Genomic DNA, 26994 nt, shown 5'->3' on the forward strand with positions numbered 1-26994 from the left:
CGTTGGCGATAGGCGGAGGCCTGAGATTGACGTCGCTGCTGTCCAATAAAAGCAGGCAACGACACGGGGGGTGGGGCGGAGGGTTGTGGGGCCCGCCCCGTGCTTGGCGCGCGGGCGGTTGCGTTACGGAGCGCGCGCAGGGTCCTAGCGCCGCCACCGCCATCTTGTGACGGGCTCTGGGCGGAGTTTCCGCCCCGCGTGCTGGCCGGGAGCTTCGGGAGCACGGGGCGCTTGTGTTCCAGAGAAGTGTCCTTGTTCCCATTTGTGGGCGTGCCGGGGTAAAACGAAGTGACTCCACTTCGTGCAGATGTACGGCTGTAGCCAGCTGCCTCTAGCTACAGCCGCAAAATCAGAACAGAACTTCGGTTTAGGGTTGTGTTGCTGCTGAGAAGTTGGGACGGTGCTCAGCTCATTCTCCTTTTTTTTTTTTTTCCCTTAGATTCTTTTTGGTCCCAAAACCGTTCCTCCCAGAGTTCAGGCTTAACAATTAAACTATCTGCTCGAAATGTTTTGAAATGAGTTAAACTCAAGAGGGACTCGAATGAAATTTTAAGTTTATTATAAATCAATAGAGTTGTAACACGAAGTCAGTATTTTCAAAGAAGCCGGATAACGCTGCAAATAGTGTTAATTCCACCGGCTGAGGGAAGGACAGGAGCAAGCGGCAGCAAAGGAACCAGGTATTTGTAGGTTTCTGTAGCAGTGCTTTATTCAGTCTCAGTGAGCTGCACCTGCAGAAGTGCCCGTGTAAAAACATCCAGAACAGCTCTTCCCGGTCAGACACATTGTGGCTGCAGGCCAAAAACCAAGGGGCAGATATTTCAGTGAATATGCTCCAAAGGGCCACGGCAGACCTCGATGATCAGGACGGTATCTACATACGAAATCGTACTGATGGAAGCCTATTCAACCTAAGGTGACTGAAGGCCCACACCAAGACCTTAAACCATCTTGTCCGGGAGCTGCTTTATGCTGATGACGCTGCCCTTGTTGCCCACACAGAAGCAGCTCTGCAGCGTTTAACATCCTGCTTTGCAGATGCTGCTGAGCTTTTTGGGCTGGAAGTCAGCTTAAAGAAGACAGAAGTTCTCCATCAACCTGCACCTCAGGAAGTCCCCCATCATCCCCACATCACCATCGGCCAATCAGAACTCAAATCAGTCCAGCAGTTCAATTACCTAGGCAGCCTCAACTCCTCGGATGGTAAGATTGACGGGGAGATAGACAACAGGTTAGCAAAGGCATATAGTGCTTTTGGAAAACTCCATAAAAGAGTATGGCGTAATTAACACTTGAAGAAAAGTACCAAGATCAGTGTTTACAGAGCCATAGTGCTGTCTACTCTCTTATATGGTTCCGAATCATGGGTCATCTACTGCCACCACCTGTGTCTCCTAGAACGCTTCCATCAACGCTGCCTCCGTACAATCCTAAACATCCACTGGTCAGATTATGTGACCAATACATCTGTTCTTGAACAGGCAGCAATCACAAGTATTGAGGCCATGCTACTGAGAACGCAACTGCGATGGGCAGGGCACGTCTCCAGGATGAAGGACCACCGCCTCCCTAAGATCCTGCTCTATGGTGAACTTGCCACTGGCTGCTGCAAGAGAGGAGCTCCGAAGAAAAGATACAAGGACTCCCTGAAACAACAACTCAGCCTCGGGCATATTAATCACCATAATTGGTCTACTCTGGCTTCCAATCGGGAGGCCTGGAGACAGACCATCTATAACGCTGCTGATGCTTTTGAGAAAGCACGCAGGATCACCCTTGAGGAGAAAAAACAACGCAGAAAGAATCGAGCCTTGCAGAATATACCATCCAAGGAGTCTTTCTGCTGTGCCTTTTGCAACTGGACGTGCCTTTCTCGTATTGGCCTTTTTAGCCACCAACGCGCTTGCAAGAAACGTGGGTAGAGCCCTTCCCAAATCTTCATTCGCGAAGCCCAGCCATGATGATTGACCACACTTTCCCTCACTTCTATGTCCGTAAGACGCTGACAGCAGGTACGTGCACACAGGCTGGGAAGTCGCATGGATAGGCTGCCCTCCATAGACTTGGGGTGTTTAAAAAGCAGCGCCACGTTTTCCTGTGGAACAGGGACTCGAGGCTGAGCTCTGCTGTCTTTATTACTTGCGATGTGAGTTGCTGTCGCTAGGTGTTGTCAGCCTGTGTTTGCAGGTGTTCCAGGGAGCGTCACATCCTTCAGCCTCATTTGGAGGTGCAGTGTCATCGACTAGTAGTCAGCTCCTGAATTAAACCATCCAGGGCATCCTGCTCCATGCTCTGAAGGTCAGTATTTAATTAATGATTAAAATGAAATAGACACAGATGGAATTCAGAGTTTAATTCCATGGAACTTCTCTGCTCAAAGCTAAGTAATGTTTCACCTTCCAGGGTTTTCCAGTGCGTGGCATTGAATCAGGAATAGTTTGGGTACTTGATTCTAATTTTTTCTTTTGTTTCAAATAGAATAAGGGAAATGACATTAAGTATGTGGGCCAAATGAAAGAGAATACTAAAGCATTCTGGTGAGTCACTGATAACAGATGGGGCAGATGCTTAATTTGATAGTAACTAAAACAATAATGTTCAAGAGCATAAAATATGAGGTATAAGAAGTAGGAAAGAGCAGAAAAAATTTACCTAAAGGAAGAAATCCTACTAATAAAAGTAAAGAAAGCAAAATATTTTTTTCTTACTCCAGTATGCAAGTGAGTAGGTTCTTCCAGAGCCTGTTGACAAATGTTTGGAGTGTTGTGACATGAAATGATAAACATATGCTTACATGGAGTAATTTTACCACTTGCTTCATTAATTTACATTAATCGTAAAACCAGAAATATTAATTAGAACTAGGAATAAAACCAGCTTCCTGCCAATATCTTTTTCTTGCCTCAAGAAAGATTTAATATTAGCAGATGTATAGTACTGATTTTGCTGTTCTATTATGTAAGGTAGGGATCTCTTACAGTTACTGCATTGTGTATAGCTTCAATTTCTATTTAAAATAGATTTGCAATCTTCAAAGTTTGTCTTCTTACTTAATAATCTTCTGCATCACCAGCACAGATAGCAAGTAAAGCACTCTCATAATGCCCTGATGCAAAATGCTGCAAGAAAAAAAAAATCAACATTTCAGTGACTATACCTTTTCTGAATTTTTCTTTTCTTGGTGTATGACAAGGACTAGACTGCTATATGGTTTTATAAGATATTACACTGTTTTCATAAGGATTACAGGCTGAGTTTTTTTTAATTTCACATACCTTGGTCTTTAATTGCTCAGGCACCTAGAGACAATGCTGGATCAAATCTGTTTATTACTTCTTAAGTTCAATACCAAAAAATCCTGAGCAGTTTCTTAAAGTTGCTGTGCATCTTGCAGTTGGATTATAGTGATATAAAAAAAGTAAAGTGTCTTAGCAAGAGTAATTTTTTTGGTACAATTAAACAGTTTCAAATTTTTGTTTTAAGATACAGAGCAAAAGTACAAGAGGAATAGTTTTTGTGAAAGTGCTGTCTAAGCGTAAGGATAAAACCAGATATTTATTTCAGTTTTGCACAAAAGTGGTATCAGCCTAACCTTGCAGAACAGCATGAAGTAAGATGTTTTCAATTAGTGTCGAAACCATTCATGCTAACTACTCCTCAGCACACACTGTCCTGCCCTGTTTATATACTCCTCTTGCATTGGGGAGGGACAAAATCACAGAGAGAAAGTGAGTTGAGAATTCACTGCTCGCTTACTGAAGCCAAACCAAGGCACTGAAAATTCTCTGTTGTTTTTATACATTGCTTTTTTTTTTTTTTTTGTGTGTGTGTTTTGTTTTTTTAAAATCGAGTGGTTAAATGGAGATTAATCCTCTATTTTTCTGGTAGGGCTTTGCACCGTCTGTGTGATTCCAGGGCTGAATATATGCAAAAGTTTGCAGAAACTTACTTTAATGTCGTGGAAGAGTGATTTCCCATATCTTTCTTTGTATCGCTGCCGTATATTTATCAAGTCAATCTCACTCCTGGCGATGAGAATTCTAATAACTGTTTTATTGTGAAACCCAAAGTCCTAAAATGAAAAGAGAAGATGAGAGGAAACTTGACAGTTGGACAATATATGTTTGCTTATCTGTATATGTTCATAATAATGTTTAATAGATAAAGATAAGATATATCTATATAGTGTAAGCAGGTATATAGGATATATAAGATATATCCATAAAGGTATCCTAGACTTTAAAGGAGTCTAAACATTCAAGGGTTTTATCCTATGGAGTTTTATACTTTAGAATTTATCTTACTGAATAGGAAGGGGTGCCCACATGCCAGTGTTTTATCCATGCACCAAAACTTTTAACAACAAAATTCTGATGATCTTTTGTCAGTAGTCTCAGGAATTCAGTTTGTGTGTAGCAGTTTTGACTGTCATTGTGGAGTTGATTCAAATTATACTGAAGCCGATAATGTGTTTCACAAGAACTGCTGCCACATGTGAATTTAATGAGACTTCTAACCATTGGTTTAGGATTTATATAATGTGTTTAGACGTGTTTATTCTGTTTCTAAATAAATTTTCATATTGTAATTTTGTGGAGAATGGGGACATCTAGTGACAATAAAAGTAGTCAATACAGGTTTAGGGCTGGGACAACTGATGACCAATTTAGATTCTTTAAAGCTAAATTGTAGTTTTATCAGCTAATCATTGATACTGAAATCTTATTCTCCAAAAACAAGTGATGAACTGTGTTAAAAAGCTGCATGTAGAAAATCTGATACATGTTTGATTGGCTAGATTAAAATATTTCTTATAAATCATTAAACCATTATGGACTATGTTTTCAAGCATTTGAATCGTGTGTAGGTTTTATTATATTATATTATAAATTTATGTATAAAAAGCTTTTGGCCTAATATGGATATAGCTTGGCTGCAAAACCAGACACTATTTTAAATTCTTGCATTTCTTTTGAGAATTTTCTGTGTTCTTTAAAACACTGAGAAAATATAGTAAAATATTAATTAAAACAAAATGTAGAGGTTTATTCTTAATAATTAAAAACTTATTCCTGCATCACATATGTTGTCTGAATATAATATAGAAGAAAGCTATCTATGTGATATTTCTTAAAATTAAAAAGGAGGTTTTAACTTGAAAAGCAGTCTTGATACAGAACATTGAGAAATATCACTTTTCCTGATAGTTGATATTTCCTGGTAGTTTTGGCAAACCTTTTTTGTGTCATGTACCAGAATCCCCTTTTCACAAGTCAGACAAAATATTGCCTCTTTCAGACCCTGGAATTTTTCTTGATTCTTTGCTGCCACAGTTGTTGTTTTAGCTGAAACATAGGACAGCAGTAGTGGCAGCATCTGGCAGAGGTTACTGGGGCACTTTTGGAGTGTTGGTTAAAAGTTTTGTTCGATGGTTCTGGCTTGGACTTCTTGTCTTTGTCATTTCTGCTCTAAGGTGATCCTTACTCATGGCTTATTCTTATGACAATCTTCTAAAGATTATACTTAAAAGATTAGCCTTATAAGATTATACTTTTGTTTTTATAAAACATAATGCATCATTATTTTCATTAATGAATGAAAAACAAAAGAAAATGTCTCCAGTGACATTCCTCCCTAGTAAGAGGAATTTGTGTTTCTTTGCATTTACCTACATTTCTCCTTGGCACTCATTTATTTTAGTATATTAGCACTTACTCAAAAAATAAAAGAACCTGCGTGGAGCCCCACAAGAAAATAAAACCTTTATATTTGTCTTTATGTAACACTGATTTATTATTTAATTTTTACCAATACTTATTAAATCTCCAGAGACAAAAAATTGCGTCTTAGGAAAAGTGCACCTTGAGTTCTGCACAGCAGGGGGGATACTGTCCACAGAAAAGAAATGTTTTCAATTAAAAAAAAATTGACAAAGTTACCTGACAGATACTGTTTTAAGGTATCTAAATATTTAACCCTTTACTGCCAAATGCTAACTGTAGCTTAGGCACTACTGCTTTGAAATTTATATAGGTATCAACAGTTTTAAAACATGCAAAGATTGAACAGAGTGATTTGTAAGTACTTGTTTAAGAATGATCAAACAAACAAATAAAAAAGGGAATCTGTTTTTTAAGACATGTCAAAAATGACTACTTACATGAATTGCATTATAAAGCCTGTAAGCAAAGTAGGAAGGCTTGTCACGAATGCAGAGGACTAGAAGAGAAGAGTTGCAAGAGGTAAACAGGAAATTATTATAAAATAATTTCTTTTGGCTTTGGGCTCCTTGAAATATAAAGCTGGCTTTTCATGACTCAGCTTAAAATTAAGCTACCAATATTCACTAACATAACTATATTTGAGATTTTAAAATTATGGTACTTATTTTGGGTGGGTCCGCATTGCTGTTGCCTCAAAGAGGTTATTAAATATCAGTGAATACACTCAAATGACTTCTTTGTTGAGATATTATTATCCTTATTCTATAAATGAGGAACAAAGGCACATAAAGCTTGAAACGTGTTTACATACCACCAAAGTCCTGAAAACATTGCCAATTATTTAATATTTTTAAAATCAATTGGAAATGCAGTTATCATTGATCACACAAAGTTTGTTACAAAATAAGGAACAAATACTAGTTCTGGTCGGTGAGGAGCTTGTGCTGCATGGATACATTTTTGGATTTACACAAACATGGGAAAGTAGTTAAAATATTCTTCTGTAATTATGTCAGCATTTAATTGCACAATGTAGGAGATTAAAGTGAATAAAAATATCAGAAAATAATATTCTTGATGCACAAGAGATAACATACTAGATATTTACTAAGAGATTAGTGCTAGTAAAAATAATATTTTTACATTACCTATTGCAACCAGTAATTCTTGAAAGTATCCATCGTAACATTCGTTAATGGCATCTACTATGTCTTGCCCAGAGATATTTTGGAACTCCTGGAAAACTTGGAGGGGAAAAAAACCACCTTGTTTTATTTTAGTTCATTAATAACGATCAATTTGCTTTTTTTTTTAGTTCATTGTTCCCCTCGATACTATAACTATTGAGTTCATTTTTTTGCCTTATTATTCACAGTGTTTCGTTATGTTTATATTCCCCAGGTAAGGCAATCTAAATGACCAGCCTGAAACCTGGCTTCCAGGAGATTCTCTGCCTGGGTTCTTCAGTCTACAATCTGAAATGAATGCATGCCACAGCCTCTGTTTCACTGGAAGCTTTAATAAATTCTCTATCTAGCAACATCTGTTTATGAAACCTAAGAATGTCAGATGATTAAGGCAAGTTCCTTGCTCAGCTTGGCTAAAACTGGCCAGAGATTCACGGATTGTGACAGGAAGCCCTGGCTTGCATGACATGTGTAACATGTCAGTATCCAGACCTGGACACTCTCTGCATAATGCGGGTATCCAGACATACAAATATACAGGGCATGCTTTCTCCTTTAGGGAAGGAGGAAAATTTTCAGCTCACTGCTTACTACAAAACTTGTGGAGGACTACAGTACAGGCAGAGCCCTCAAATCTCAGAAAGAGAGCAGAACATAAGCAGGTGTGTTACATTATTTTAATCCTATCAACACCAGCTGAATGAATTTGTTGATCCATGATAGCAAAGTAATTCTAAGGTACTGTTAGCAGTTGACATAAGAAATACAGTTGGATGCACAGTGATAAACTTGTCACCAGACGGTTTTTCCACTGCAGAGCAAAAACTCATACTTGTCACCAAACAGATACTATAGATTTCTTTTCTACAGTGGAAGATCTGGATGAGCTCACATGAATTTCTTGCAATCTGCAGTTATGTCTGATTCTCTATTTTGAATACAAATGGCCCTTGTGTTTCTGTGTGTATTTTTGTTATGGGAGAGTGGATGTGCACACTGAAGCGCTCCCATCAAAAACTTCTTTGAAACTTCCAGGGAAAAGCTTCAATACAGCAATGGGTTTTCACGTGCAAACGTTTGTTGAAAATACTCCATCCACCTCTCCTGAGGTGTTTCCCCTTGTAAAAGTTACTTAGGGAAAATGAAGAAAATTATTAAGAAAAATCACCTCATCCTATTGTGTCATGTGTAAACTCTGTGCAGCCATAGCATTTGCCTTTCTTTGGTCATGCATTCTTCCCTCTGTTATTAGGCATCCTGGTGCCTGTCTGTTCTGTCTACAGCTGTCAGGAGTCATCAGGCAAAGTTCAGTTTTGCATTACTTCCAAAATCCCATTAACATCAGTGGGAGTCTGAGCTCCAACAGTTCACACTTAGGTTTCAGGCTAATGCCCTGCTGCACACTGAGTGTCTTGGTATGCAAAGCATGGCTTTATTAGCAAGTCAGATTTTTCCTTTCCACTCTGTTTAAACAGCTGAACTGCTGGATTACCCATCCACAACTGCTGGTGGCTTCTGTTGCAGAGAATCATTTGCAGCATGTTTTTGTGTTCGCCTGTTTTCTGCTGGCATGCTTCCCATAGAATCTAGTATACCAGAAAAAGGAAAAAACATGCAAAATATTTTAAGTCAGTCCTAAATCACTTTTCAAAGTTTCTATTTTTTCTTTTTTTAATGTTTGAGAAGTTCACATCTGAGCATATTTACCATTGCATCCTGAGCAGCTGTAGAAGGGTCTGCATATCCTTCCATCCTTGTTCCCTGGGAAAAAAAAGTAATATTTTCTTCAAAAGTTAAATCCTAAAACACTGTAGGAATATAAAGTTATCTCTATATGAAGCTAACTTCCATATGTGGGCTTTTAGACTGGATAAGTATATTCCATGGTTGAATTTGCAAATGTAGAAAATATCCTCAAGTTGTCACATTATGTCTTCATTTTCTTTAATAAGATGAACTCTGGAATGACAGTCATGTGAGAGTGAAAAATGGGAGAAGTGGATAAGCCTATCCCATTCTTAGTGTCATTTTAAATAAGCTTTTAACTGACCACCACCATTCCACCACCATTTTCAGAAGTATGGATATTATATTGCTTACTGTAATATGTAGCTCTGAGGGGAAAACAAGGGTAACATTTGCCATTCACTGATTAGTTCTTATCAATATACATAATACCAGAAGAATCTTTTCTCAGTTTTTTTTCTCCCTGCGCAAATCATAGGAGCAAGTTCATCAAATAATGGAAATTTTGCTTGCTCAATCATTGTCTAAAATTAAGAACCAAGACTAAGAAATCATTTGACAAGTTTTATACACAAAATACTGAAGAATACTTCTAATTTTCCCATATATTTAATAACTTTTCTGTTACACAAATTGACCTAAATTCTTTAGTAAATACACTATCAACTGAATGTATAGCTGTTGGAAAAAGAGAAGAGCACACAACTATTGGAATTGCTTTTTTGACCATAGCCATCTTGTAAGGATACAAATCAACCTTGGTTGCAGAACTCTTAATCTCAAGCTCATGTAATCACTGCCTTAATATGTGTTTGAAAGAATTTAGTTTAAAATTTACAGTATTTTACCTTATGTGTGAAAGGGACAATTAAAATTATGTATTGGCTGTCAGCTTGTAGAACGACTGATTTGTAGCTCTTTCTTGTTAAAAATGTTAATTTATATTTTAATTAAATGGTAAGAATTTCACACAGTGAAACTCCTAGCAATAAGATAAATTACTTGAAGTAAATTATGATGGAATGACTGCATAAAGTTACATATACAAGAAAACACAGGAAACAAAGACAAGTGAACAATAACATAAATAATACTCTACATGACTCAAATGCCCACTTTTCCCAGTAACATTTGTATAATTATGTTTTAAATTGCAGAAAATTATCATATTTTGTTCGTCTCAGACTAGAATATTAGTCAGCCTGAATTTGTAATTCTGTTAATTTCTTTAAGAAGGACTATAAACTATAACTTCTAATCTGCCTCAGGCTGGACTTGAAAACTGTAAATACAACACAATAGTAATGGAATAGTTTGCTCTCCATATGTGAAGCACATTTACTTCCAACTGTAGTCAGATATGTGTGTCATCAGTCCCAAGATTTAATAGAAATTAAAGCAAAAGGTTTCTGAAAGAAAGCATTAAAGGATGCATCGGAATGTTGCTATAGAATAATCTTCTGTAAGTTGCATGGTAAAGGAACTAGAAAGGACCTATTTTAATAAAATATCACTGAGCTTAAATATAAGATCATATCCAAACATGAGTGATTTGACTACCAATCTTCAAAAGCAGACAGTATAACGGAGTAAAGTTGAAGTTTCCTGCAGCTTTTCCTTACCTTGAGAAAAATAGCAGATCTTGTTAGCTAAGAAGTTGCTGATTTTAGACCTCTTTATCAGTGCCTGGGGTTTAAGAAAATAAGGACTAATAACATATAATCTCAGATTATTTTAAATTTGGTTTGTTTGATGGGTAAAATATGGTTTTAATAAAGATGAGAGGTGAGGTTGCTTAACCTCTAGCTTTTAATTTTTAAGCAAGTAAGAATTTTCATTATTAGGGGAAAAAAAATGAGAAAAAAATATTTCCTGTTTGTAGCTTCTACTTTTGATGCATCTGCTCTTTGTACCTCAGTCAAACCCGCTGCTCTTTCATATCTCAGTAGGAACTTTTTCCCCAGATGTACATATATGTATATTCATATATACCTTATGTATGCTGTTATTTCCTTGTGGTGCCTTTGTCATTTTTTGTTACTCTGGATTACAAAAGATTTATAAGATAATGAGCACAGTGACTACAATGAGAATGGGAGCTTATGATCTGGCAAGGATGACCACTTTGTTGTGTAAAACTACACACTGGTAAAACTGCAAAAGTTGGTGTGTCATAGTGACACTTTGCCTCTGTGCAAACATGCTGTGATTTAGCATATGCAGTAGCACAAAGAACATCATATTTAAAGCAGAGATCTCTTTAATACTTTATTTCTTAGTCAAATGTGGATATATCTCCATTTTCACGTAATGTTTCAACTGGATTATATATTCTAATAATGGAGAAAAGAGAGCTTTAAAAATAGCAATCTCATTTGTACATGCAAGTAGACTCCTTTTGAGAAGAGACAGATGGAGCAGAGGATCAGCAGTTGAATAATCAGGGGAGTTTATTTTATAAACTTTTAACCTTTGCCTCCATCTGATAGCCAAAGTCTGAGAAGATTACTCTCTCCCTCATCTGATTTCCCCCCCCCCTCTTTTTTGGAAGTGTAGCCCTATTGAACTAGCTCTAACCACAGTCACCTTAAAATTTAAGACTTCTCAAATAGCATCAAAAGTCGTTATGAATTTTTTTGAAATGTAAATCTTACTACTTGATTTTACAGTACCTGAGCAAGGTTCATGAGCGTATCTCTGAAGTGCCCTGAAGTCTCAGAATTGATATCTTGTTGAAGATCAGTATTATATTCTAGGTTAAACCAAAAACATGTAATCTAAATCACAAATGATATGCTCTGCATAGTACAAATGAAGATTATCAAACAAAAGATTAATAAATAGGATTCAAATACTTGTCCATTCTCTATGGTGTTTATTCCACTGTAACCTGGGCAGGTTCTCCATGGACCTGGCCATGGGGCTGGCACTTTGCCTGGCCCTGCTGGGGGCACTCAGCCGCTGTCCCTACTTGCCTGTCCACCCACCCACGTTGTTTCAGCCTTTGGAATATAGTCAGGGGAGGAGATGGGGAAGGGAACCAGGAAGTATTGAGGAGTCATTTTTGTAGTTCTCTTCCTTTGTGTGTGCTAATACGTCCAGAGCACATGTAGTACAACTGCTACAGTGCACTTGTTAGAAAACATTACGCATTAGGTAGGCTTCTTTCATCTGGAAGATCTCCATGTTTGGTCTTGAGGCTAATAAGTCAATTAGGCATTTTTCTTCTGTGTCTGCCCCCTGTGTGGAAAGAAGTAAATACAAAAAGATGTGTAGTAGAAACCACAGTTTTTAGAGGAAAGCAATGCTGTGCTTATCAGAAGTAGCAAAAGAATAGCAGTCTCTGCTGGAGCAGCGCAGAGTGCATTTTAATAGTAAACCCCTGTAAAAAAATATATTTTTACTTAATCTGAATTTCAGCATGTACATTAGCGAGTGAGGAATGAAGCAAGACAAGTGTTGACGGAAACACAATGGGAATGATTTTAGAGCTTTAGTAAGAATTTAGGATTTGCTGAAAGAAACCAGGTGCAAAGATTGAGCAAACGTCCCCAGCAAGTGTTAAGGCAATCTGAAGTAGACACGAGCACAGCTATTATGTTTGTCTTTTATCATCCCCTTCTTTCTTTCTTTCTTCCTTTTTCTTTTTCTTTTTCTTTTTTTTTTTTTAATTTATTTAGGAATGCTACAGTCTGTAAATTTCTACTATAGAACTTGGTATCTAAGGAAAGCATCATGGCCATGTATTCAGTGCTGCAAATCACTGTAGTTTGACACAGGATTTGAATTAATTTTATAAACTTGAGTTGACGTAAGATGCAGTGCGTATGCTGCTTTTGCTATGCACATGTATAGGGTTGGTGAGTATTCTGCATTTGGGATAATGGGAAAACGTGACATTGAGCCTGAACCTGTAGATACACATGGCCTGGTTTTTTACTTTGGCTATATAAATCCAGACCAAGATAGAATACTATAAGAAAGTTCAACTTTGAGCCACATTTAGAAAAAAATAAAGTTTGGCAATCTTGTCAATAATGTTAATAAAGGACATGATTCTGTTGTTAACAAAGATATTTCACAATTCTTTTAATGACAACTGTAATAAAAACGTATCAGTAGCTCTACAAAGTGCATTTATTTGTGTCTGAAGAAGTGTTAATATTTTTCTTTTTTTGAGGGGAATCTCAAAATTGCCAAGATAGATCATCTTGCTCAAAGTCGTATAACTTGTGACTTATTTGTGACAGTGGACAGTAGCAAATATTCATGGAAAGAAAAGAAGAAACAGTGTTGAACTCTGATATACCTTCCTATCTTTCAGGAATGGACTATTCAGGAATTTTCTGAGAAGGATTATTTTCAATAGCCAACAGTGAACCTGTTTTCAAAGAGATTATTGAAGTGCTTGTGCTTTTGGCCTTCACAATGCCCTGTGGGAATAGATTTCACTTTTATGTACATAAATATAATATGCATATTATATACATGATATGTGAAAAAATATTTTTGTTTGAAAGCTTCAGTTGTGTAAGGAGCATAGTCTCAGATCCTGGGAAGAAAATGAAATATTTTCTTCAAAATGGGCAATCAGTTCAGTTTGAGTGGAGTGATCATTGCTTTGTCACAGGGTAATTTGTAAATATTTATGCGAAGACATGTTCTGCTAAAGAAGTATTGGTCTTTCCAGAGGTGGATTCTTAGTGTATGGCACTGGGTGTGCAAATAAATTTGATTTGCAGCATACACAATAGCTTGCAGGAACAGGGCCTTACATTTCCCTGTATAATATTTCTTAATTTCCTGTGTTTACCATGGGTGTTAAATGGGTTATATTTGTTACATTACAAGGATATTATTTCTGCTGGTTTTAGCATTCCAATGAATAAACTTCATATAGCACTGTATTTCTGATGACCTAGTATACTATGTGGTAGTACACTACTCCAGTGCACTAACTTCCAGCATTTTATCAACCACTTAAATATAAAAAAAAATAATTTAACATATGTTCAGTACTCTAATTAGTGACTGCAACTCTAAGCAATTCTGAATTTGACAACTACCTTCAAGGCATGCCAGAGCTCGTGGGCATCATAGGAGGCAGGTGGATACATCAAGCCAACCATAACTTCTTTGAAGTGATGAGAGAGATTCTCTTTTAGGTCTGTTATCAGATCCTTGAAAAGAAAAAGAAAGTGCATAGACAGGATTATTTCAATAGTCGCACTTTTTATTAAGACAGATTAAAAAATTAGCAGTGGTTTTCTCTGTAAATGAATAAAGATGGACTGTCAAAGATGAATTCTGGCTAAGATTAAGAAAAAAATGTTCTTTTAAATAGTACCAGCTTGTTCTACTAGTATGGGTAAGATAAGAAAAGATGCATAAGCTAGTAGACCACAATAGTTTGTTAGTTTCTGGTTCATTAGAATACAGAAGAAAATGCAGGGTTGTAAGTGCAACTACTACTTAAAGTTTTAGAAAACTGAATATCATGGCAGAGCATCTGCAGCTTTCCTTGGCATATTCTCCGTGCAGATCTGTGGGAGGTAAGCACCTTCGGAAATCGAATCACATAGAATCCAGGTGATTTCTTTTGCTTTTTGCAGTGTCACTCACCATGTGAATGAATTAAAAAATCATCTGTATTGCTCCTAGTACATAAAAATACCTGCTTTGAGTTGCTGGAAGGTTATGTACTTTTGAATATTTTATATTCAAAATAAATTCACTACTTTTGACAGATGCTGGATTAATAATAAGGAACATCCCTCTTCCCACTCATGTGTCTCAGTTCTTTCTTGCAAAGTAGCTGAGTAATGCCAAAAGCTTGCTAGCTTACTATTGGGGTTTCTGTTAAAGGATACTTGTGCATGCTTTTTTTTTTTTAATATTTTGTGTGCAGCACTAGACAGCTGTCAGGTATGTTCTGATCTAAGTCTGAATTGAAACGGTTCCCATGATATAAACTATTACATTTTCAGAGCTGCACATTTTTCAGGCCTGTACTTTGCTTTTGATACATTTCTGAATATAACTGATATATTTCTGAATATAATTGAATTAATAGCTAAAGTAGCAATGAAGGAGGACAAATACACATTAAAAATTAAATTTATGCTGAAGAAACATATGCAGTCTTCGGTGAATGCACATTAGATGCATTTGACAACCCCTAAATCACACCTGGAGTAGAAATTAATTCATTAAGACATTTCACTTCTGACAACATGCCTGTGGGAAAATGGATTAATAATACAAATGGATACTATTTAAAAATTACTCCTGGAATCAGAGCTAAGGGAAGCGAAGTATTAAAAAATAAGAAAAGACAACTCTAAGTTGTCATTATTTTAATTTGCTAATCATCTTTGCTGTACAAAATCCTTGAAGGCTAATTGTAAGAAGGAATCTTAAAGCTTCTCTGTATGTCTGAATCATGCAGCTAGTTCAGGTCTTTCTTTCCTCTTATATTTCTCTCCTTCTCAGATGTTGTCTAATGAATGGGCATAGTGGCTACCATATTGAGCAGACTGAAGTGAAATTAAGAGGGAAGAGGATTGGACCAACAGTTTTACTTTAAATTGAACTGAGAAGGCTAAAACTGCTGTTGCCTCACTGCATGTCTTCTGTGCCCTGCAGTGTTTACCACTCATAAACTGGGACTGCCAAATAGCCCATTTGCTCAATGCAATATAACCATCAGGACAGATCACAGCCAGGAAAGTGCTATCACTCGTGTGCTAAATTATCGGCAGTTCAAGGTAAGACACGTGTGGTTTGCATGTGTAATGGTAACCTAATAAATACCTCATAGTAGAAAAACAGTTTGAATCATTTAGGTGCACTGATTTCAATCACTGTTGCAGTCTTTGGAAGGTGGGTAACTGTGATTCAACTATTGTTCTTTTATGGTCTGTTCAAAAAACACTCATCCATTCAAGGCTACATCTAAAATATCTCAAATATTATGTGTTTGTTTTTTGCTAACAATCCAAATAAAGTCATTGATCTCTTAGAGATGAGTAGCAACACAAAATCAGCCCACTACACTGATTAAATCCAGCTCTTTTTCTCCTAGTTCTAGGAGAGTAAGTGGGTGTTTCAGCATATTTAGGGATCAATGGTTTTGAGGTATTTTGATATACAGTTGGCACAAAGGTTGTCTGTGGAAAACTTGTTGGCTACCTAAAGGAAAAAATACACTGTTCTACTGGTTAACAAACTGGTGGTTTAACAGTGCCATATCATATTGAGTTTTTGAATGAACCATTTCTGATTAATTAAGGCTGATGGCTGTGTGGTAGCATCTGTGCAAGCTCATTGTTCTCATTCATGCTGATCGATTCAATGGCAAGCAGACACTGACCTTAAAGGAATTTTCCAGTGAGCTGTTAGTTTTACAGGCTTCAGGGAAAGAAGAAAACTGGATTTTGTTGCGTTTGCCTGGCTTCTCTTAGGGGAAGAGCATGTACAGTCACTTTAATCCAACAGTATCTATTTTCATACAGCACTTTTCATCAGTAGATTTCATATGAATTTTGGAAAAGGTGTTGCTTTTTTTTTGCCCTTATATAGCTGGTGTAACTAAGGAAAATGCAGGCATTGCAACTTTCCTGAAGTTATTTGGTTATCAATAGTAGATCTGGAAATAGAATGAGGATATCTATCTCTGTGTATGTTTAAGAATTCATATAACAAAAATTACATTGTTATATACAGTAAAGATAGATAAACTACATTTGAAAAAAAGGCTAACTTTTTATGTCTTAAAATTTTTTAAACACCTTTCAAAGATTCATAAATTTAACATTAAGCAGCTGAGATGAATACTGTGCTTAGTGTATGGATGGAATTACATGAAATGAGGCCTGAGAATGTCAGTGCTTGAGACGAGAACATTAATCAGTATGTAAGATAAAAAAGCCTGTAACTGTTCGTATGGTGTTTTTCTTTGGTTACAATACTATTTTATTATCATATCCTTTTCTAACTTTGTGTGGCAGACGTGCTTCTACTGCGTGGTAAATGTCAATCTGATACTGTCAGAGGTACCAATAGTCAACAAACAAAGTTGTGTGCCGACCTGTCGGTGCCAGCCAGCTGTCTGATAGGCTTTTGGTTCCAATGACTGACCTGAGAGAAGAGCTGACCAGCTGTACTGGAGGCAAGAGAGAAAGCAGTAAAAGAAAGCACAAAGTGGCTGTGTCGTACCCTGCCATACATGTCCCTGTATGCCTCGGCAATCATAAGCCGCTGGGAGTTGCAACGCTGAGTTAGGATATCAATCAACACATCTTTTTCACAGCCTGTAAAGGAAACATGACACAGACTCTAAATTAACAATGTGTTGTTATTTACTTACATTTGTGATTGTTCATGTTTTATTCAAGAAGATTATACTAATTTCTCAAAAAATTAGGTCAATAGACTAATATCCCACTGGTATTTACCAATATTAGTTATATTTACCCTGCTTATGTATCTTGCACTTGCTGGTGTAATACCATAAAAAGGTGAAGTAGTCTGTTGTTACCAGATGCATCATCCCCTCTCTCAAGCTCGGTGGATTTGAAAGCATCCATAAAACAGTTAGAGGCTTTCATTTATTCAGAACTAGGCACAGTAGCAGAATTTCTGGCTAAGCCTTGGAAGTCATACTTGTATGCCCTGTTGATATTGATTAAATAGTCATTTCAGGTTTGGGGATCTCTTTTATGGGGATGACAAATTGTGGTTAGACCATTAGTTGAAAAAGCCAGCTATATTTTCAGAGGAACTGTATAAAATAAGTTATGAAGTTTTAAAAAAATACTGTATTTTACCCTATTTCCAAAGACATTTTATTGAAGGCTGCCTGTGATCATTTGCTTGATGGCTAGAGCATACTGCTAAACTTATATAATGAGTCAGTATTTATTGCTTGTGAAAAAGAAGATGACTAGCATATTCAGAAAATTATTTTAGAATTATAAAACTTTTTTTGCATCCCAGAGGTTGACTTTTGGCAATTTCAAATGGCTGAGCATTTTAGTGACATTCCAGCATAAATACATCCCCAAGTGTAAATCAATTGACTTTGTGATGATTAGATGAATTGGGCTGGGAAGCATGGGGTTCAGCTAGCATCTGAATGGAGTAGGATAATGTCTCGAATTTCTAGCAGTCATTGTTGTATGGGCATATATACATATGTTACAGATACACATTCTCTACTTATTGCACCTTTGTAAGGCAGATATTATCATATAATCTATAACTGTCAGGTTCCATTCTGACACAATTGCAATTGGGCATTGAATACTTTTTTTTTAAAGTTGGCAGAGGAACAGTTGTGTGTTTGCTCTTTACACAGCAGGTTTAGTTCTCTTTCTGCTGGATCATCTAGCCACAATTACACCAGGTTTTTAGCAAGACTCCAATTTAAAATTGGGCTGATTCATTTCCATCAAACTCATAAAATAGAAGTATTACCAAAACTGTGCATAAGGATTTATTTTTACTTTTCAGAAAATAATTATCACCAGGAATCTGTATGGCTTACATAGTCTCTAAAGTAAAAACAAGAAGGATCCAGATCCAGGAAATATTTAGAAATATAAATAAGTCTATTAATTTCTGTAATCCCGCTGGTATCAGTGAGACATCATATGTGACTGAACCTCCTCATAAGAATGAATGTCATGTACAAGATTCGGGGTCAGGGTGTCAGTGCCTGTAAAGGATATGGTGACTTTAACTCCTCTGAAGCTGAACTGTTTCTTTTGCCAATTGTCCTTGAAATTAGAACTTTGTTCCATGTACTCTGATAGTTAGATTGAAAGTAAGGTTAATGTGCTTGTATTTACAGTATTAAATGAAGAATATAATCTCTGCCTTTTCATGTTAGCAACATTGCATTAAAAGTACTGTTTGAAGGTTAGCAAAATGTTTGAAACTTTTCATCTGTAGCCAACTTAGTCATAAAGATACTTCAGATACCCCTTGATCTTTAATGCTTATTGTGATTCATTTGACATTAAGTCTGAGTCCTCACATTTACATTAAAGAAATTGAAAACAGAATGTAAGATTTGGTTTTGATTTGATTTTCACCTTGTGAAAAGTTCTGATACAGAAAACAATTTTCATGTGAGGAAAACGTTTCAGATAGTAGACAAATAGGTCAATATTCTGACTCTTAGCAATAGCAACAATGTTCTACAGGAGAACAAAAAACTGAACAGAGAACAATGCTTTGGTGAACAAAAGTTGTTTTGTACATACATTGAAAGCAAAGATTGCTCCTGTGTCAAAGATAATAAATTGTTTAAACTTTCTACTCCATTTATTTTTATTTCTTGATGACTGATTAATTCATAGCAGACCTTGGTAGCAGTTAATTGTTGAAGTTACAACTAAAAACCTTTCATTTCTCAGCCTTCACTGTAGTGACATAGCACAGATTCTGTTTTCTTTTTCTTGTTTTCTCAAGGAAGAGTTCATTACTCTAGGTGTTGGTATAGACTTTAGATTAATCTTGATCATCTCTTAGTTCTTGTAAATGGAAATACGTGATTTATTTGGACCTCATCAGTGTGTCTTATTGTGATTCCTTGAAGAATCAACTGATAGGTAGTGACACTTTTAATTTGTTTAATGTGTTTTTATTTTGCCTCATGCTTGTTGTTTTATGAGAGCTTTCTGGAAAAAAAGGAAATAGATCAGAATACTCACTAATTCCCTGTAGGGCTCCTCCTAGCAACTGGGCATCCATAATAGGGTTAAAATTCGGAGCGGGAAAAATCGTTCCTTGTGTCTGCTGAAGGAGAAAGCAGACTTTAATTGAGGTGTTTAACATTTATAGCACTGCATATATAATTCTTTTGAAAACTAACAGTCATAACTTTAAATTATCTTTGCCTCATGAGGGTAACAAATTGTCTGTGGCTAACTGAGGAAAAGAGTGTATGGTCAGAAATTTTAAGATCTGAGTGCCTCAAGATTTGAACCAAACTATCAATTTTTTTAGCTGTTAATCAGTAGCTATAGCTGGACAAGCTATGATTAAGCAATTGCATTGTGAATCTTGCATGCCTGGCTAATCTTTTGTTTTAAGGAAAAACAACTGAGAATAACTCAGAAGAACTGAGAAGTAACTGAGCAGTAACTGGAGGAAGGGTAATTCCTTCGGGGGAGTTAATGACCACCAACTCATTGTTCATGACCACCAGTTCATTGACCGCCTACTCAAAACAGACCCTAGACTCAAATGTAGGTAAGAACTGCACATGCAGACTAATTAGCATGAGAAGCAAGAGGTATAGCTAGCATGTAGTGGTTTGATTAGTAATTAATGAACAAGTTATGTAATTTCTAACCAATGAATGCTAATAGTATGATCTTGTGACTTTTCTTCCATATGCCTTAAGATGGTTACTACCAGAATGAGCAGGAATTACACTTCATGGCAAAGCTAAATCTACAGCAGAGAAAGTTGCATTGTGGTTGTCTTGGTGATGTCAGAAGTCTTGAGGGCATTCGCACTGAATATCATTTCTTTAAATACAATGTTCTCCAACCCACCCACACAAGTAAGACAAAATTGTGATTCAGAAGTAACAGGAATCTTTTTGTAAGTTGAGAAGACCAAAGACATTTTTGGATCACTTAACATTATTAATACTAGAACTTTATCCACATCTCATGCACAGCATTGGTGGAGGTCTTTTTATTGATTTCAGGGAGCTTTTGGGTCATGCCCTTAATAAGTAAAACTGTTTTACATCTTGCTGAGAAAAGTAAGGAGAGCTTGTTAATGGACAGTGAGGGGTCTCCAAGATGGTCAAAAGGATGGGGCACTTGCCCTGTGAAGAGAAGCTTAGGAAATTTGACTTAGCCTGGAGAAGAGTCAGCTTTGGGGGGACCCAGCAGCTGCTCTGCAGTGTCTATGGGAAGACCATCAAGAACATAGAGCCATCCGCCTTACTGAGGTGCATGAAGAATGAAAGGCAACAGTCATAAAACAAACCAAAGAATGTTCTGGCTGGATATGAAGAAGACATTTTTTACCGTGAGGATAACCAAGCAGTAAAAGAAGTTGCCTGAAGAGATTGTGGAGCCTCCATCCTGAGCAGTTGTAGAAACCAAATTGGGCAAATCTCTAATCTACTCGGTCTGAATTTAGTGTGGCCCCTGTTTTGACAAGGAGGATGGGCTAGATGACCTAACAGCCCTCTTTCAATCTGATAATTCTATGATTTTTTTCAAAACAAAAAATTAACAGAAATTTCTCCAATAACATTTTTAAAATAAGTAAACATTATCAAACACCCATTTGTCTCAGTGATAAGAGATTGAGTGATAAAGGTACTTGCATTATTCTCTGTGTGTCAGTCTCATAGGTTGTGTACTAATTCCAGACATACATTTTGAAGAATTCTAAATTTTTTTCCAGGATCAGGCACAAAACCTGAAATCTGTGTTGGTGAAATTTATATCTGGTGATCACTGTTGTCCAGTGTAAATACTGTGATTATTTGAGTTATCATACTGGAAAGAATTGTCAGTATAAAACCACTATGAATTTCATGTGCAATTTATTTATACATTTTCATTTCCCAAAAATGGAAATTAGCAAAGGTATAATGAGCAAGGAGCCTAAGAGATTTGACTGTTAGCAGTGACAGACTTTGATATTTGCACAGAAAATAAAGTTGTTGTGTATGAATATTTAAATATTTAAATAATTATGGTTTTTACATGTAGATGGGACACTTAGGGACATAGTTTAGTGGTGGACTTGGCACTGTTACGTTTATGGTTGGAGTTGATGATCTTGGAGGTCTTTTCAACCTAAATGATTCTATGATATTAAGTGAGCCTAACTATAATTGTCTGTATGGAAGCTACAGCAAGCCAGTTTATTTTTTCCAGTCATAAATCACTCACATTAAAAATATTCCTTCCCTAAATGAGTTTTATTTATAATAATCTAGGACAGATCCCATAGTGAAAAAACTGTTCACTATTTCATCTGTATCTGAATGTATCTACACCTTTCCAAAGGGTGTTGGCATACAGTGAAACTGCAGAGTTGAACTTCTAAGCATCTGGGAGAAGATCAAAGTCAGTGCAGGCAGCTCATTATTAATCTCATGGCAAATGTAGTAATTCATACAAAAAGGAAGGGAGGGGGATTTTTAATAAAAAATTTTAATAAATTTTTAATAATAAATATTGCCTTAAGGAAATACAGATATAAAAAGCATAAGAAGCAAAGAAGAAGTATGGTCTAGGTCCTCAATTGGTGTAAATGTACAGAACTTGGTCAAAGTCAGTAAAGCTTTGTTTTAGACAAGATGATGGTTAAACAAATAGTCTTGTAACTCCTCTCTTACTCAGATATCCTTCAAATATCCTCATTACTAATATGCTACGTGTTCCCACTACCTTCATAGTGAACCTTGAGAAAACTCATTAATTTTTTGTGCTCTTCCCAGATTTGCATATGTTTAGATATATTCATTAGTACAGTGGATACAGAAATCTAAACTTTTCCTTCAGGTTGTCTGCACTCTCAAATATCCATCCTCACAAGTGCATACACAGGTGTTTTGCTTGCCAAACAAACAGACAGGTTCGTGTGGTGTTGGTTGAATGAATCAAAACAACAAAATAAATTGGAAAGAGACTGAAAAATTTATAAGAATTCTAAAAAATTATACTTGGGATTTACCTTCCTTCTGTGCAAGAGCAAGGAAGCTACAACTTTTTCTGACCAAAGCCATAAGCATTCAACAAAAGTATCAGTAAAAGCTGAGGCTGCTTTTATCAAATTATGTTGTGTAAAGTTCAGGCAATTCAGTCTTGTGAGGGAAAAAGCAATCTGAAGTATGAACAACCTTCTAATAATATTTGTTCAGTAAGTCATTCTGCTGATAACAATCAAAGTCAGACTCCTTAGTCTGAATGTTTCCCATAGGGAATGTCTACTGAAATAAAATGCTTGCTTTATTACATAGCTACATGCTATGAGCCAGCTATACTTTGGCAAAGATATCCTTTGTGTGCAACTTTATTAAATAAAAATTTCATGAGTATTTTGATTTGCTTTGTGTTTATTGTATGTGTTATGTTTAATTTAAAACATAAATGTTGCAATAGCGGAAGGGATACTTCTAAACATAGAAAATTCTTTCTCCAAAGCCTCCCATCTCCCCCTGAATGTGTATTTCAGAGAGGTCACAGATTTCATCTTGTCTAATTTCTTGTGGTTTTACCTGTGATGCTGTGGGGAGCCATTTTCTCTATGTAATCTCTGATAATGATGATGCCCTGCATTGCTGAATCTGGCAAGACTACCGCTGTTAACAGTTTGTACATCTCATTCTTGATCTTGGGGGACTCCATCCTATCCAGTTATTCATAGATAAAATATGTAATTACTAATATGGGTAGCATAAAATATAACAGAGATCATCTTAAAGAACCAAGTACATTTTGAAAGTAGTGCTTCCAATTCTTTTTTTCATGTTTCTTATGCTTCTGAATTGATGGTGTGTCAATGTTTGAGGATTCCTTAAAAAATATTAAGTCTACAGTGTGCTTTTAAGACTTCTCAATTTAAAGTTGTGTTTCAAGAGAGTAGACAAGAAATGGTGACAGCCTCACCACTCAGTCCTGTGTAAGCCCTATTTTCTTGTTTGAGATTTGCTAGTGATTTTTCTGCTATTTTGTTGCTGAGTCTCTTTTGAGAAAACTGCCACTGCTCCAAGACTGACTTTATCTTGAAGAACCAGCAGGCACCCAGGGGAGAATGTTTACATGGGCTCTGCATTGCATGTCCCCATTCTCTCTGGGTGCCTCAGCAGGGTAATCTCCACTGGTTAGGATCCAGTAATCTAGTTCATAAAATAACCCTAATTTTTCTCCCTTTCTAATCCACAACACATGGAAATGGGAATAAAGAATAAAAATTTACTCAACCTGTGAATCCATCAGAGAAAGCCTGTAATCAGGTTTTGCTGTCTTTCCTGAGACTGATATGCACCCCATTGTCTACAGTTGCTTCTCTGCTTTCTTACTTCTGTGATTATGGAAAAAACAAAGGGCATATCGGTGTGCCTTTCTATGTTTAGAAGAAGAGGAAATAAAGAGATGGTATTAACATTGTCTATTTTGGAGTGTTTTGGTGCAATTCAGAGGATCAGAATTAGGAACTTAAGTGTCCCCTCTGCTCAAGTAGTCCTAAAGGCTTACAATAAATTAAGCCTACATAGCTGTTGTAAACATCTGCCACAGTTAAGAATTACCATCTAATGTATTAGAATTTCTTTATAATACTATCAAAATATTGCATTATTATTATTATTATTACAAATATCATAATTGCCAATTGTAATGACTTAAAAGCAAAAGAATTTCTTCTGTAAGTTATTTCATAATGTACTACTGTTAATATCAGACAACATACTATATGCAAATGCAGTGTCAATTATTTAAATACAATTGGTCTCAATAAATCAGTAGGAGAAAAGAAACCAAATTTCTTGAAATCTCCAGCAGAAACTAATCTACTACCTTTGTCAGGTAGATTTAGTCTTGCTGTATTCATTTAATTATTAGAAATAGATTACAGAATCACTCTAATTTAAAGAGGAAAAAAAGAAACAAAGAAGAAAATCCCTTTTAAATTCTTAGCTGGTCTAGTAAAGGATGCAAGATTCCAATTTGCAAAAAACCAAACACATTAGTAATGCCCATTCGATAACTATTACTTTAGAGAAACAAATATATGCAGTATAATTTTATCAGAACAAATACTTTACTGACAGGATTGGAGTAATTAGTCAATTATACTTTCAATTAAAATAAGTAAGGAAAAAATTTTCTCCTTTAGAGAATTCTATATTGATTTGTAAGTTTGTTGGGAATGTACGTGCAAAAAACATTTGAAAGAAATGAATAATTAGTCTTATTAATAATAATTAAAAGAAAGTCCTTAGTGAACATAATTATCAGTATGCCAGGTACAGAGAGCAATTTCGTATTTCGTTGTCATGAGATAATAACTCTGGTAGCTTCCACAATGGAGATTTAAAATTGCACTATGAACTTTTCTTAAAGAGCGCTAATGAAACCATTTAGTTTATTGCTACAATTTTTGAGGGGAAGCAATAACTGATATATGAGTTATGGCCCTTGTAGAGGTAGCATTTCTTTGCTTTAAAATATTTTGCACACTGTGAACAAAACCAGATGTTTATAAATGTTAAATCTATTCAGTTACTTTATGCAGTTACAGATGATCTCGTGAAGTTATAAGCTCCTCAAAATAGTACCAGGAATAGGCATCTTCTGAGAAATTCACATATTTATTTTTAATACAATTAGGTGATAGTATGTAATTTAGTTTATTGTGTAGTAGCTAAATGCAACCATAGAAAACCCACAAAGAAAGCCTCACAAGGAGTCTTGAATTGTTATTTCTTGAAAGGTCTAAAATTCTGAGACAGGAACTGATAATTATTTATATTTTAATCTTCATTTCAGACACTTGATATATATACTGTAAGTAACACCAGGATTAGACCCAAATCACAAATAAATTAACTTCAGCTGAGATTAATTTCTAGCAGTAGAGGGAAATGGATCCCAATATATGTGATGAGAACTCAAGAGGAATCAAAAGTTTTGAAATATTTCAGAGAACAAATCATTCTACTCACATAAGCTCCGCAATACATTTTGATTCGAGTCTTCAAGTTCTGTTTAGATGAAAATAGTAGCTTTTCCAGACTAAAAGTAATAGTTCAGTAAACTAATGTTATAGTTAAGTCTTATTCTGTTTTGGAGATTTGAGAGAAACCATCCAATCAAAGCGATATCGAGTGAATAAGGCTCCAAAGTAATAACAAAGGAGAACACCTGTGGGTACAGTATGTCCTTGGGTTTTATAGATTCACTGTATACTTAGTCATTAATCATGTATTGAATAAGTGTGATAATAATGTAAGCAAACAGAGTCATTAGTACGACACCTTCTGTTCTGCTGTGTTGATTTTAAGAATCAGAATTCTGCTAGTCAGAGAGTGAAACACTCACCTACAGAAGGTGCTTGTGTTAATGATTTACTTTTCGGATTCGGTCTGGTCTAGTTCCTCTTTCTCCTTGTGCTGAAATTGCTCAGCTCATCGCTTGTTCCAAGAACTCTTTGTAGCTGGCATGCATAGGAAGATGCTTTATATGTTACCCCGAGTAATCAGGTAGGCCTCAGGGGAACTGTGCAGATGAAGGGCTTTTCAACAAGTTACAATTTACAAAATCCTGTGAAGAGCTCATAAAAAATCCTGTAACATTGCTGTATTTGAGGACTTCTGCAGAATCTGAACTAGCCAACTGACAGCAAACCCATGTTTTTCGTATTTAATAACGTGTATTTTTCTGCTCATGATAACTATTATTGTAATAAACCATTGATAAAATAATGAGTTTTCTCTCTCTCTCTCACACACACACACACAAAGGAATATAAAACAGAGAAATATAAAAACAGGGGTGCAAATCAGTCTGTATATCCTCTAGTACAACTTGAATGGAAGGCATAGGTTACCATCATCCTGATTGGGTACCAGCATAGAGAAGTAATGTTTTTCCAATAGTTTGACAGTAGTAGTAGCAGCAGCAAATCTGAATTAAATGACTCCAAATTTTCTTGGTTTTCTTAATGTATCCATGACAGTCTTTGTAGCACTTACTAAAACTTCTTTTTTTTTCCTTACAATTTAGGAAGGCTTTGGAAAGAATCAAAAAATACGGATTAAAATGTAATACAGTTGATCTTCAGTACAACAGAAAATGGATTAAGTTTACAGGATTCCATTAATGTTTTGTTCTGCTTGTGTCAAAGTCTTCAGTGGTCAGGAACCATAGGATGTAAATAAATAGTCAAAATTTGTTGTTCTGTGAAACACTAATGCCTGGCACATAATGTGAGGAAAGCACTTAACTGATGAATGAACTAGATTCTGTTCAATGAAACTTTCTGAGAAAAGCTGTGAGAGTCTAGAGAAAATGGGAGAGAAAGGTTTCAACCTCCTTTTCCCTTTGAATGTCCTTTGGCTGTCCTTTCCTGCCATCTCCCCTCCAAGGCAAGAGGCAGGGCTTACCAACAAGGAAATGAATAACATATTTGCCCATGTAATGCTCAGCAAAATGGATCCAGTGTTTGTGTAACAGAATGAACGTGTTGAACCTCACATTTTCTTCAGGACTCAGTAGGTCAGAGGTGTGAGTCATTTCTAGAGGAATTACTTATCCTGTATTTTTAGGGAAAACCAAAGTTGTGTTGCAAGG

General features: G+C 36.1%; 1 protein-coding gene and 1 long non-coding RNA gene across 5 annotated transcripts; one reads left to right on the forward strand and one right to left on the reverse strand.

The window, feature by feature from the left end:
• Positions 1 to 114: 114 nt before the first annotated feature.
• On the forward strand, positions 115 to 7265 carry LOC113964457. 3 transcript variants are annotated; one of them, XR_003533197.1, is made up of 3 exons: positions 115 to 309; positions 2479 to 2537; positions 7125 to 7265. It is a non-coding gene; the product is annotated as an uncharacterized LOC113964457 (long non-coding RNA). The 3 variants fall into 3 exon arrangements; XR_003533198.1 differs by having other exon boundaries at positions 115 to 278; XR_003533199.1 differs by lacking the exon at positions 115 to 309 and adding an exon at positions 1981 to 2012.
• ANXA10 (annexin A10) lies at positions 2546 to 25529 on the reverse strand. Of its 2 annotated transcripts, XM_027676765.1 has the most exons (12): positions 25368 to 25529; positions 19375 to 19459; positions 16874 to 16968; positions 13723 to 13836; positions 11806 to 11896; positions 11329 to 11408; positions 8618 to 8671; positions 8403 to 8496; positions 6872 to 6967; positions 6161 to 6219; positions 3950 to 4072; positions 2546 to 3119 (listed from the first exon to the last, which is right to left on the reverse strand). In XM_027676765.1, exons 1-12 carry the CDS (start codon positions 25383 to 25385, stop codon positions 3051 to 3053), a joined length of 978 nt encoding a protein of 325 aa, XP_027532566.1. In that variant the 5' UTR covers positions 25386 to 25529; the 3' UTR covers positions 2546 to 3050. The 2 variants fall into 2 exon arrangements, with proteins under 2 accessions (XP_027532566.1, XP_027532565.1); XM_027676764.1 differs by lacking the exon at positions 25368 to 25529 and having other exon boundaries at positions 19375 to 19504.
• Positions 25530 to 26994: the final 1465 nt, after the last annotated feature.

Source organism: Neopelma chrysocephalum, unplaced genomic scaffold (genome assembly GCF_003984885.1).
Source record: "Neopelma chrysocephalum unplaced genomic scaffold, ASM398488v2 Primary Assembly neopelma1_42, whole genome shotgun sequence".
Lineage (NCBI taxonomy): Eukaryota > Metazoa > Chordata > Aves > Passeriformes > Pipridae > Neopelma > Neopelma chrysocephalum.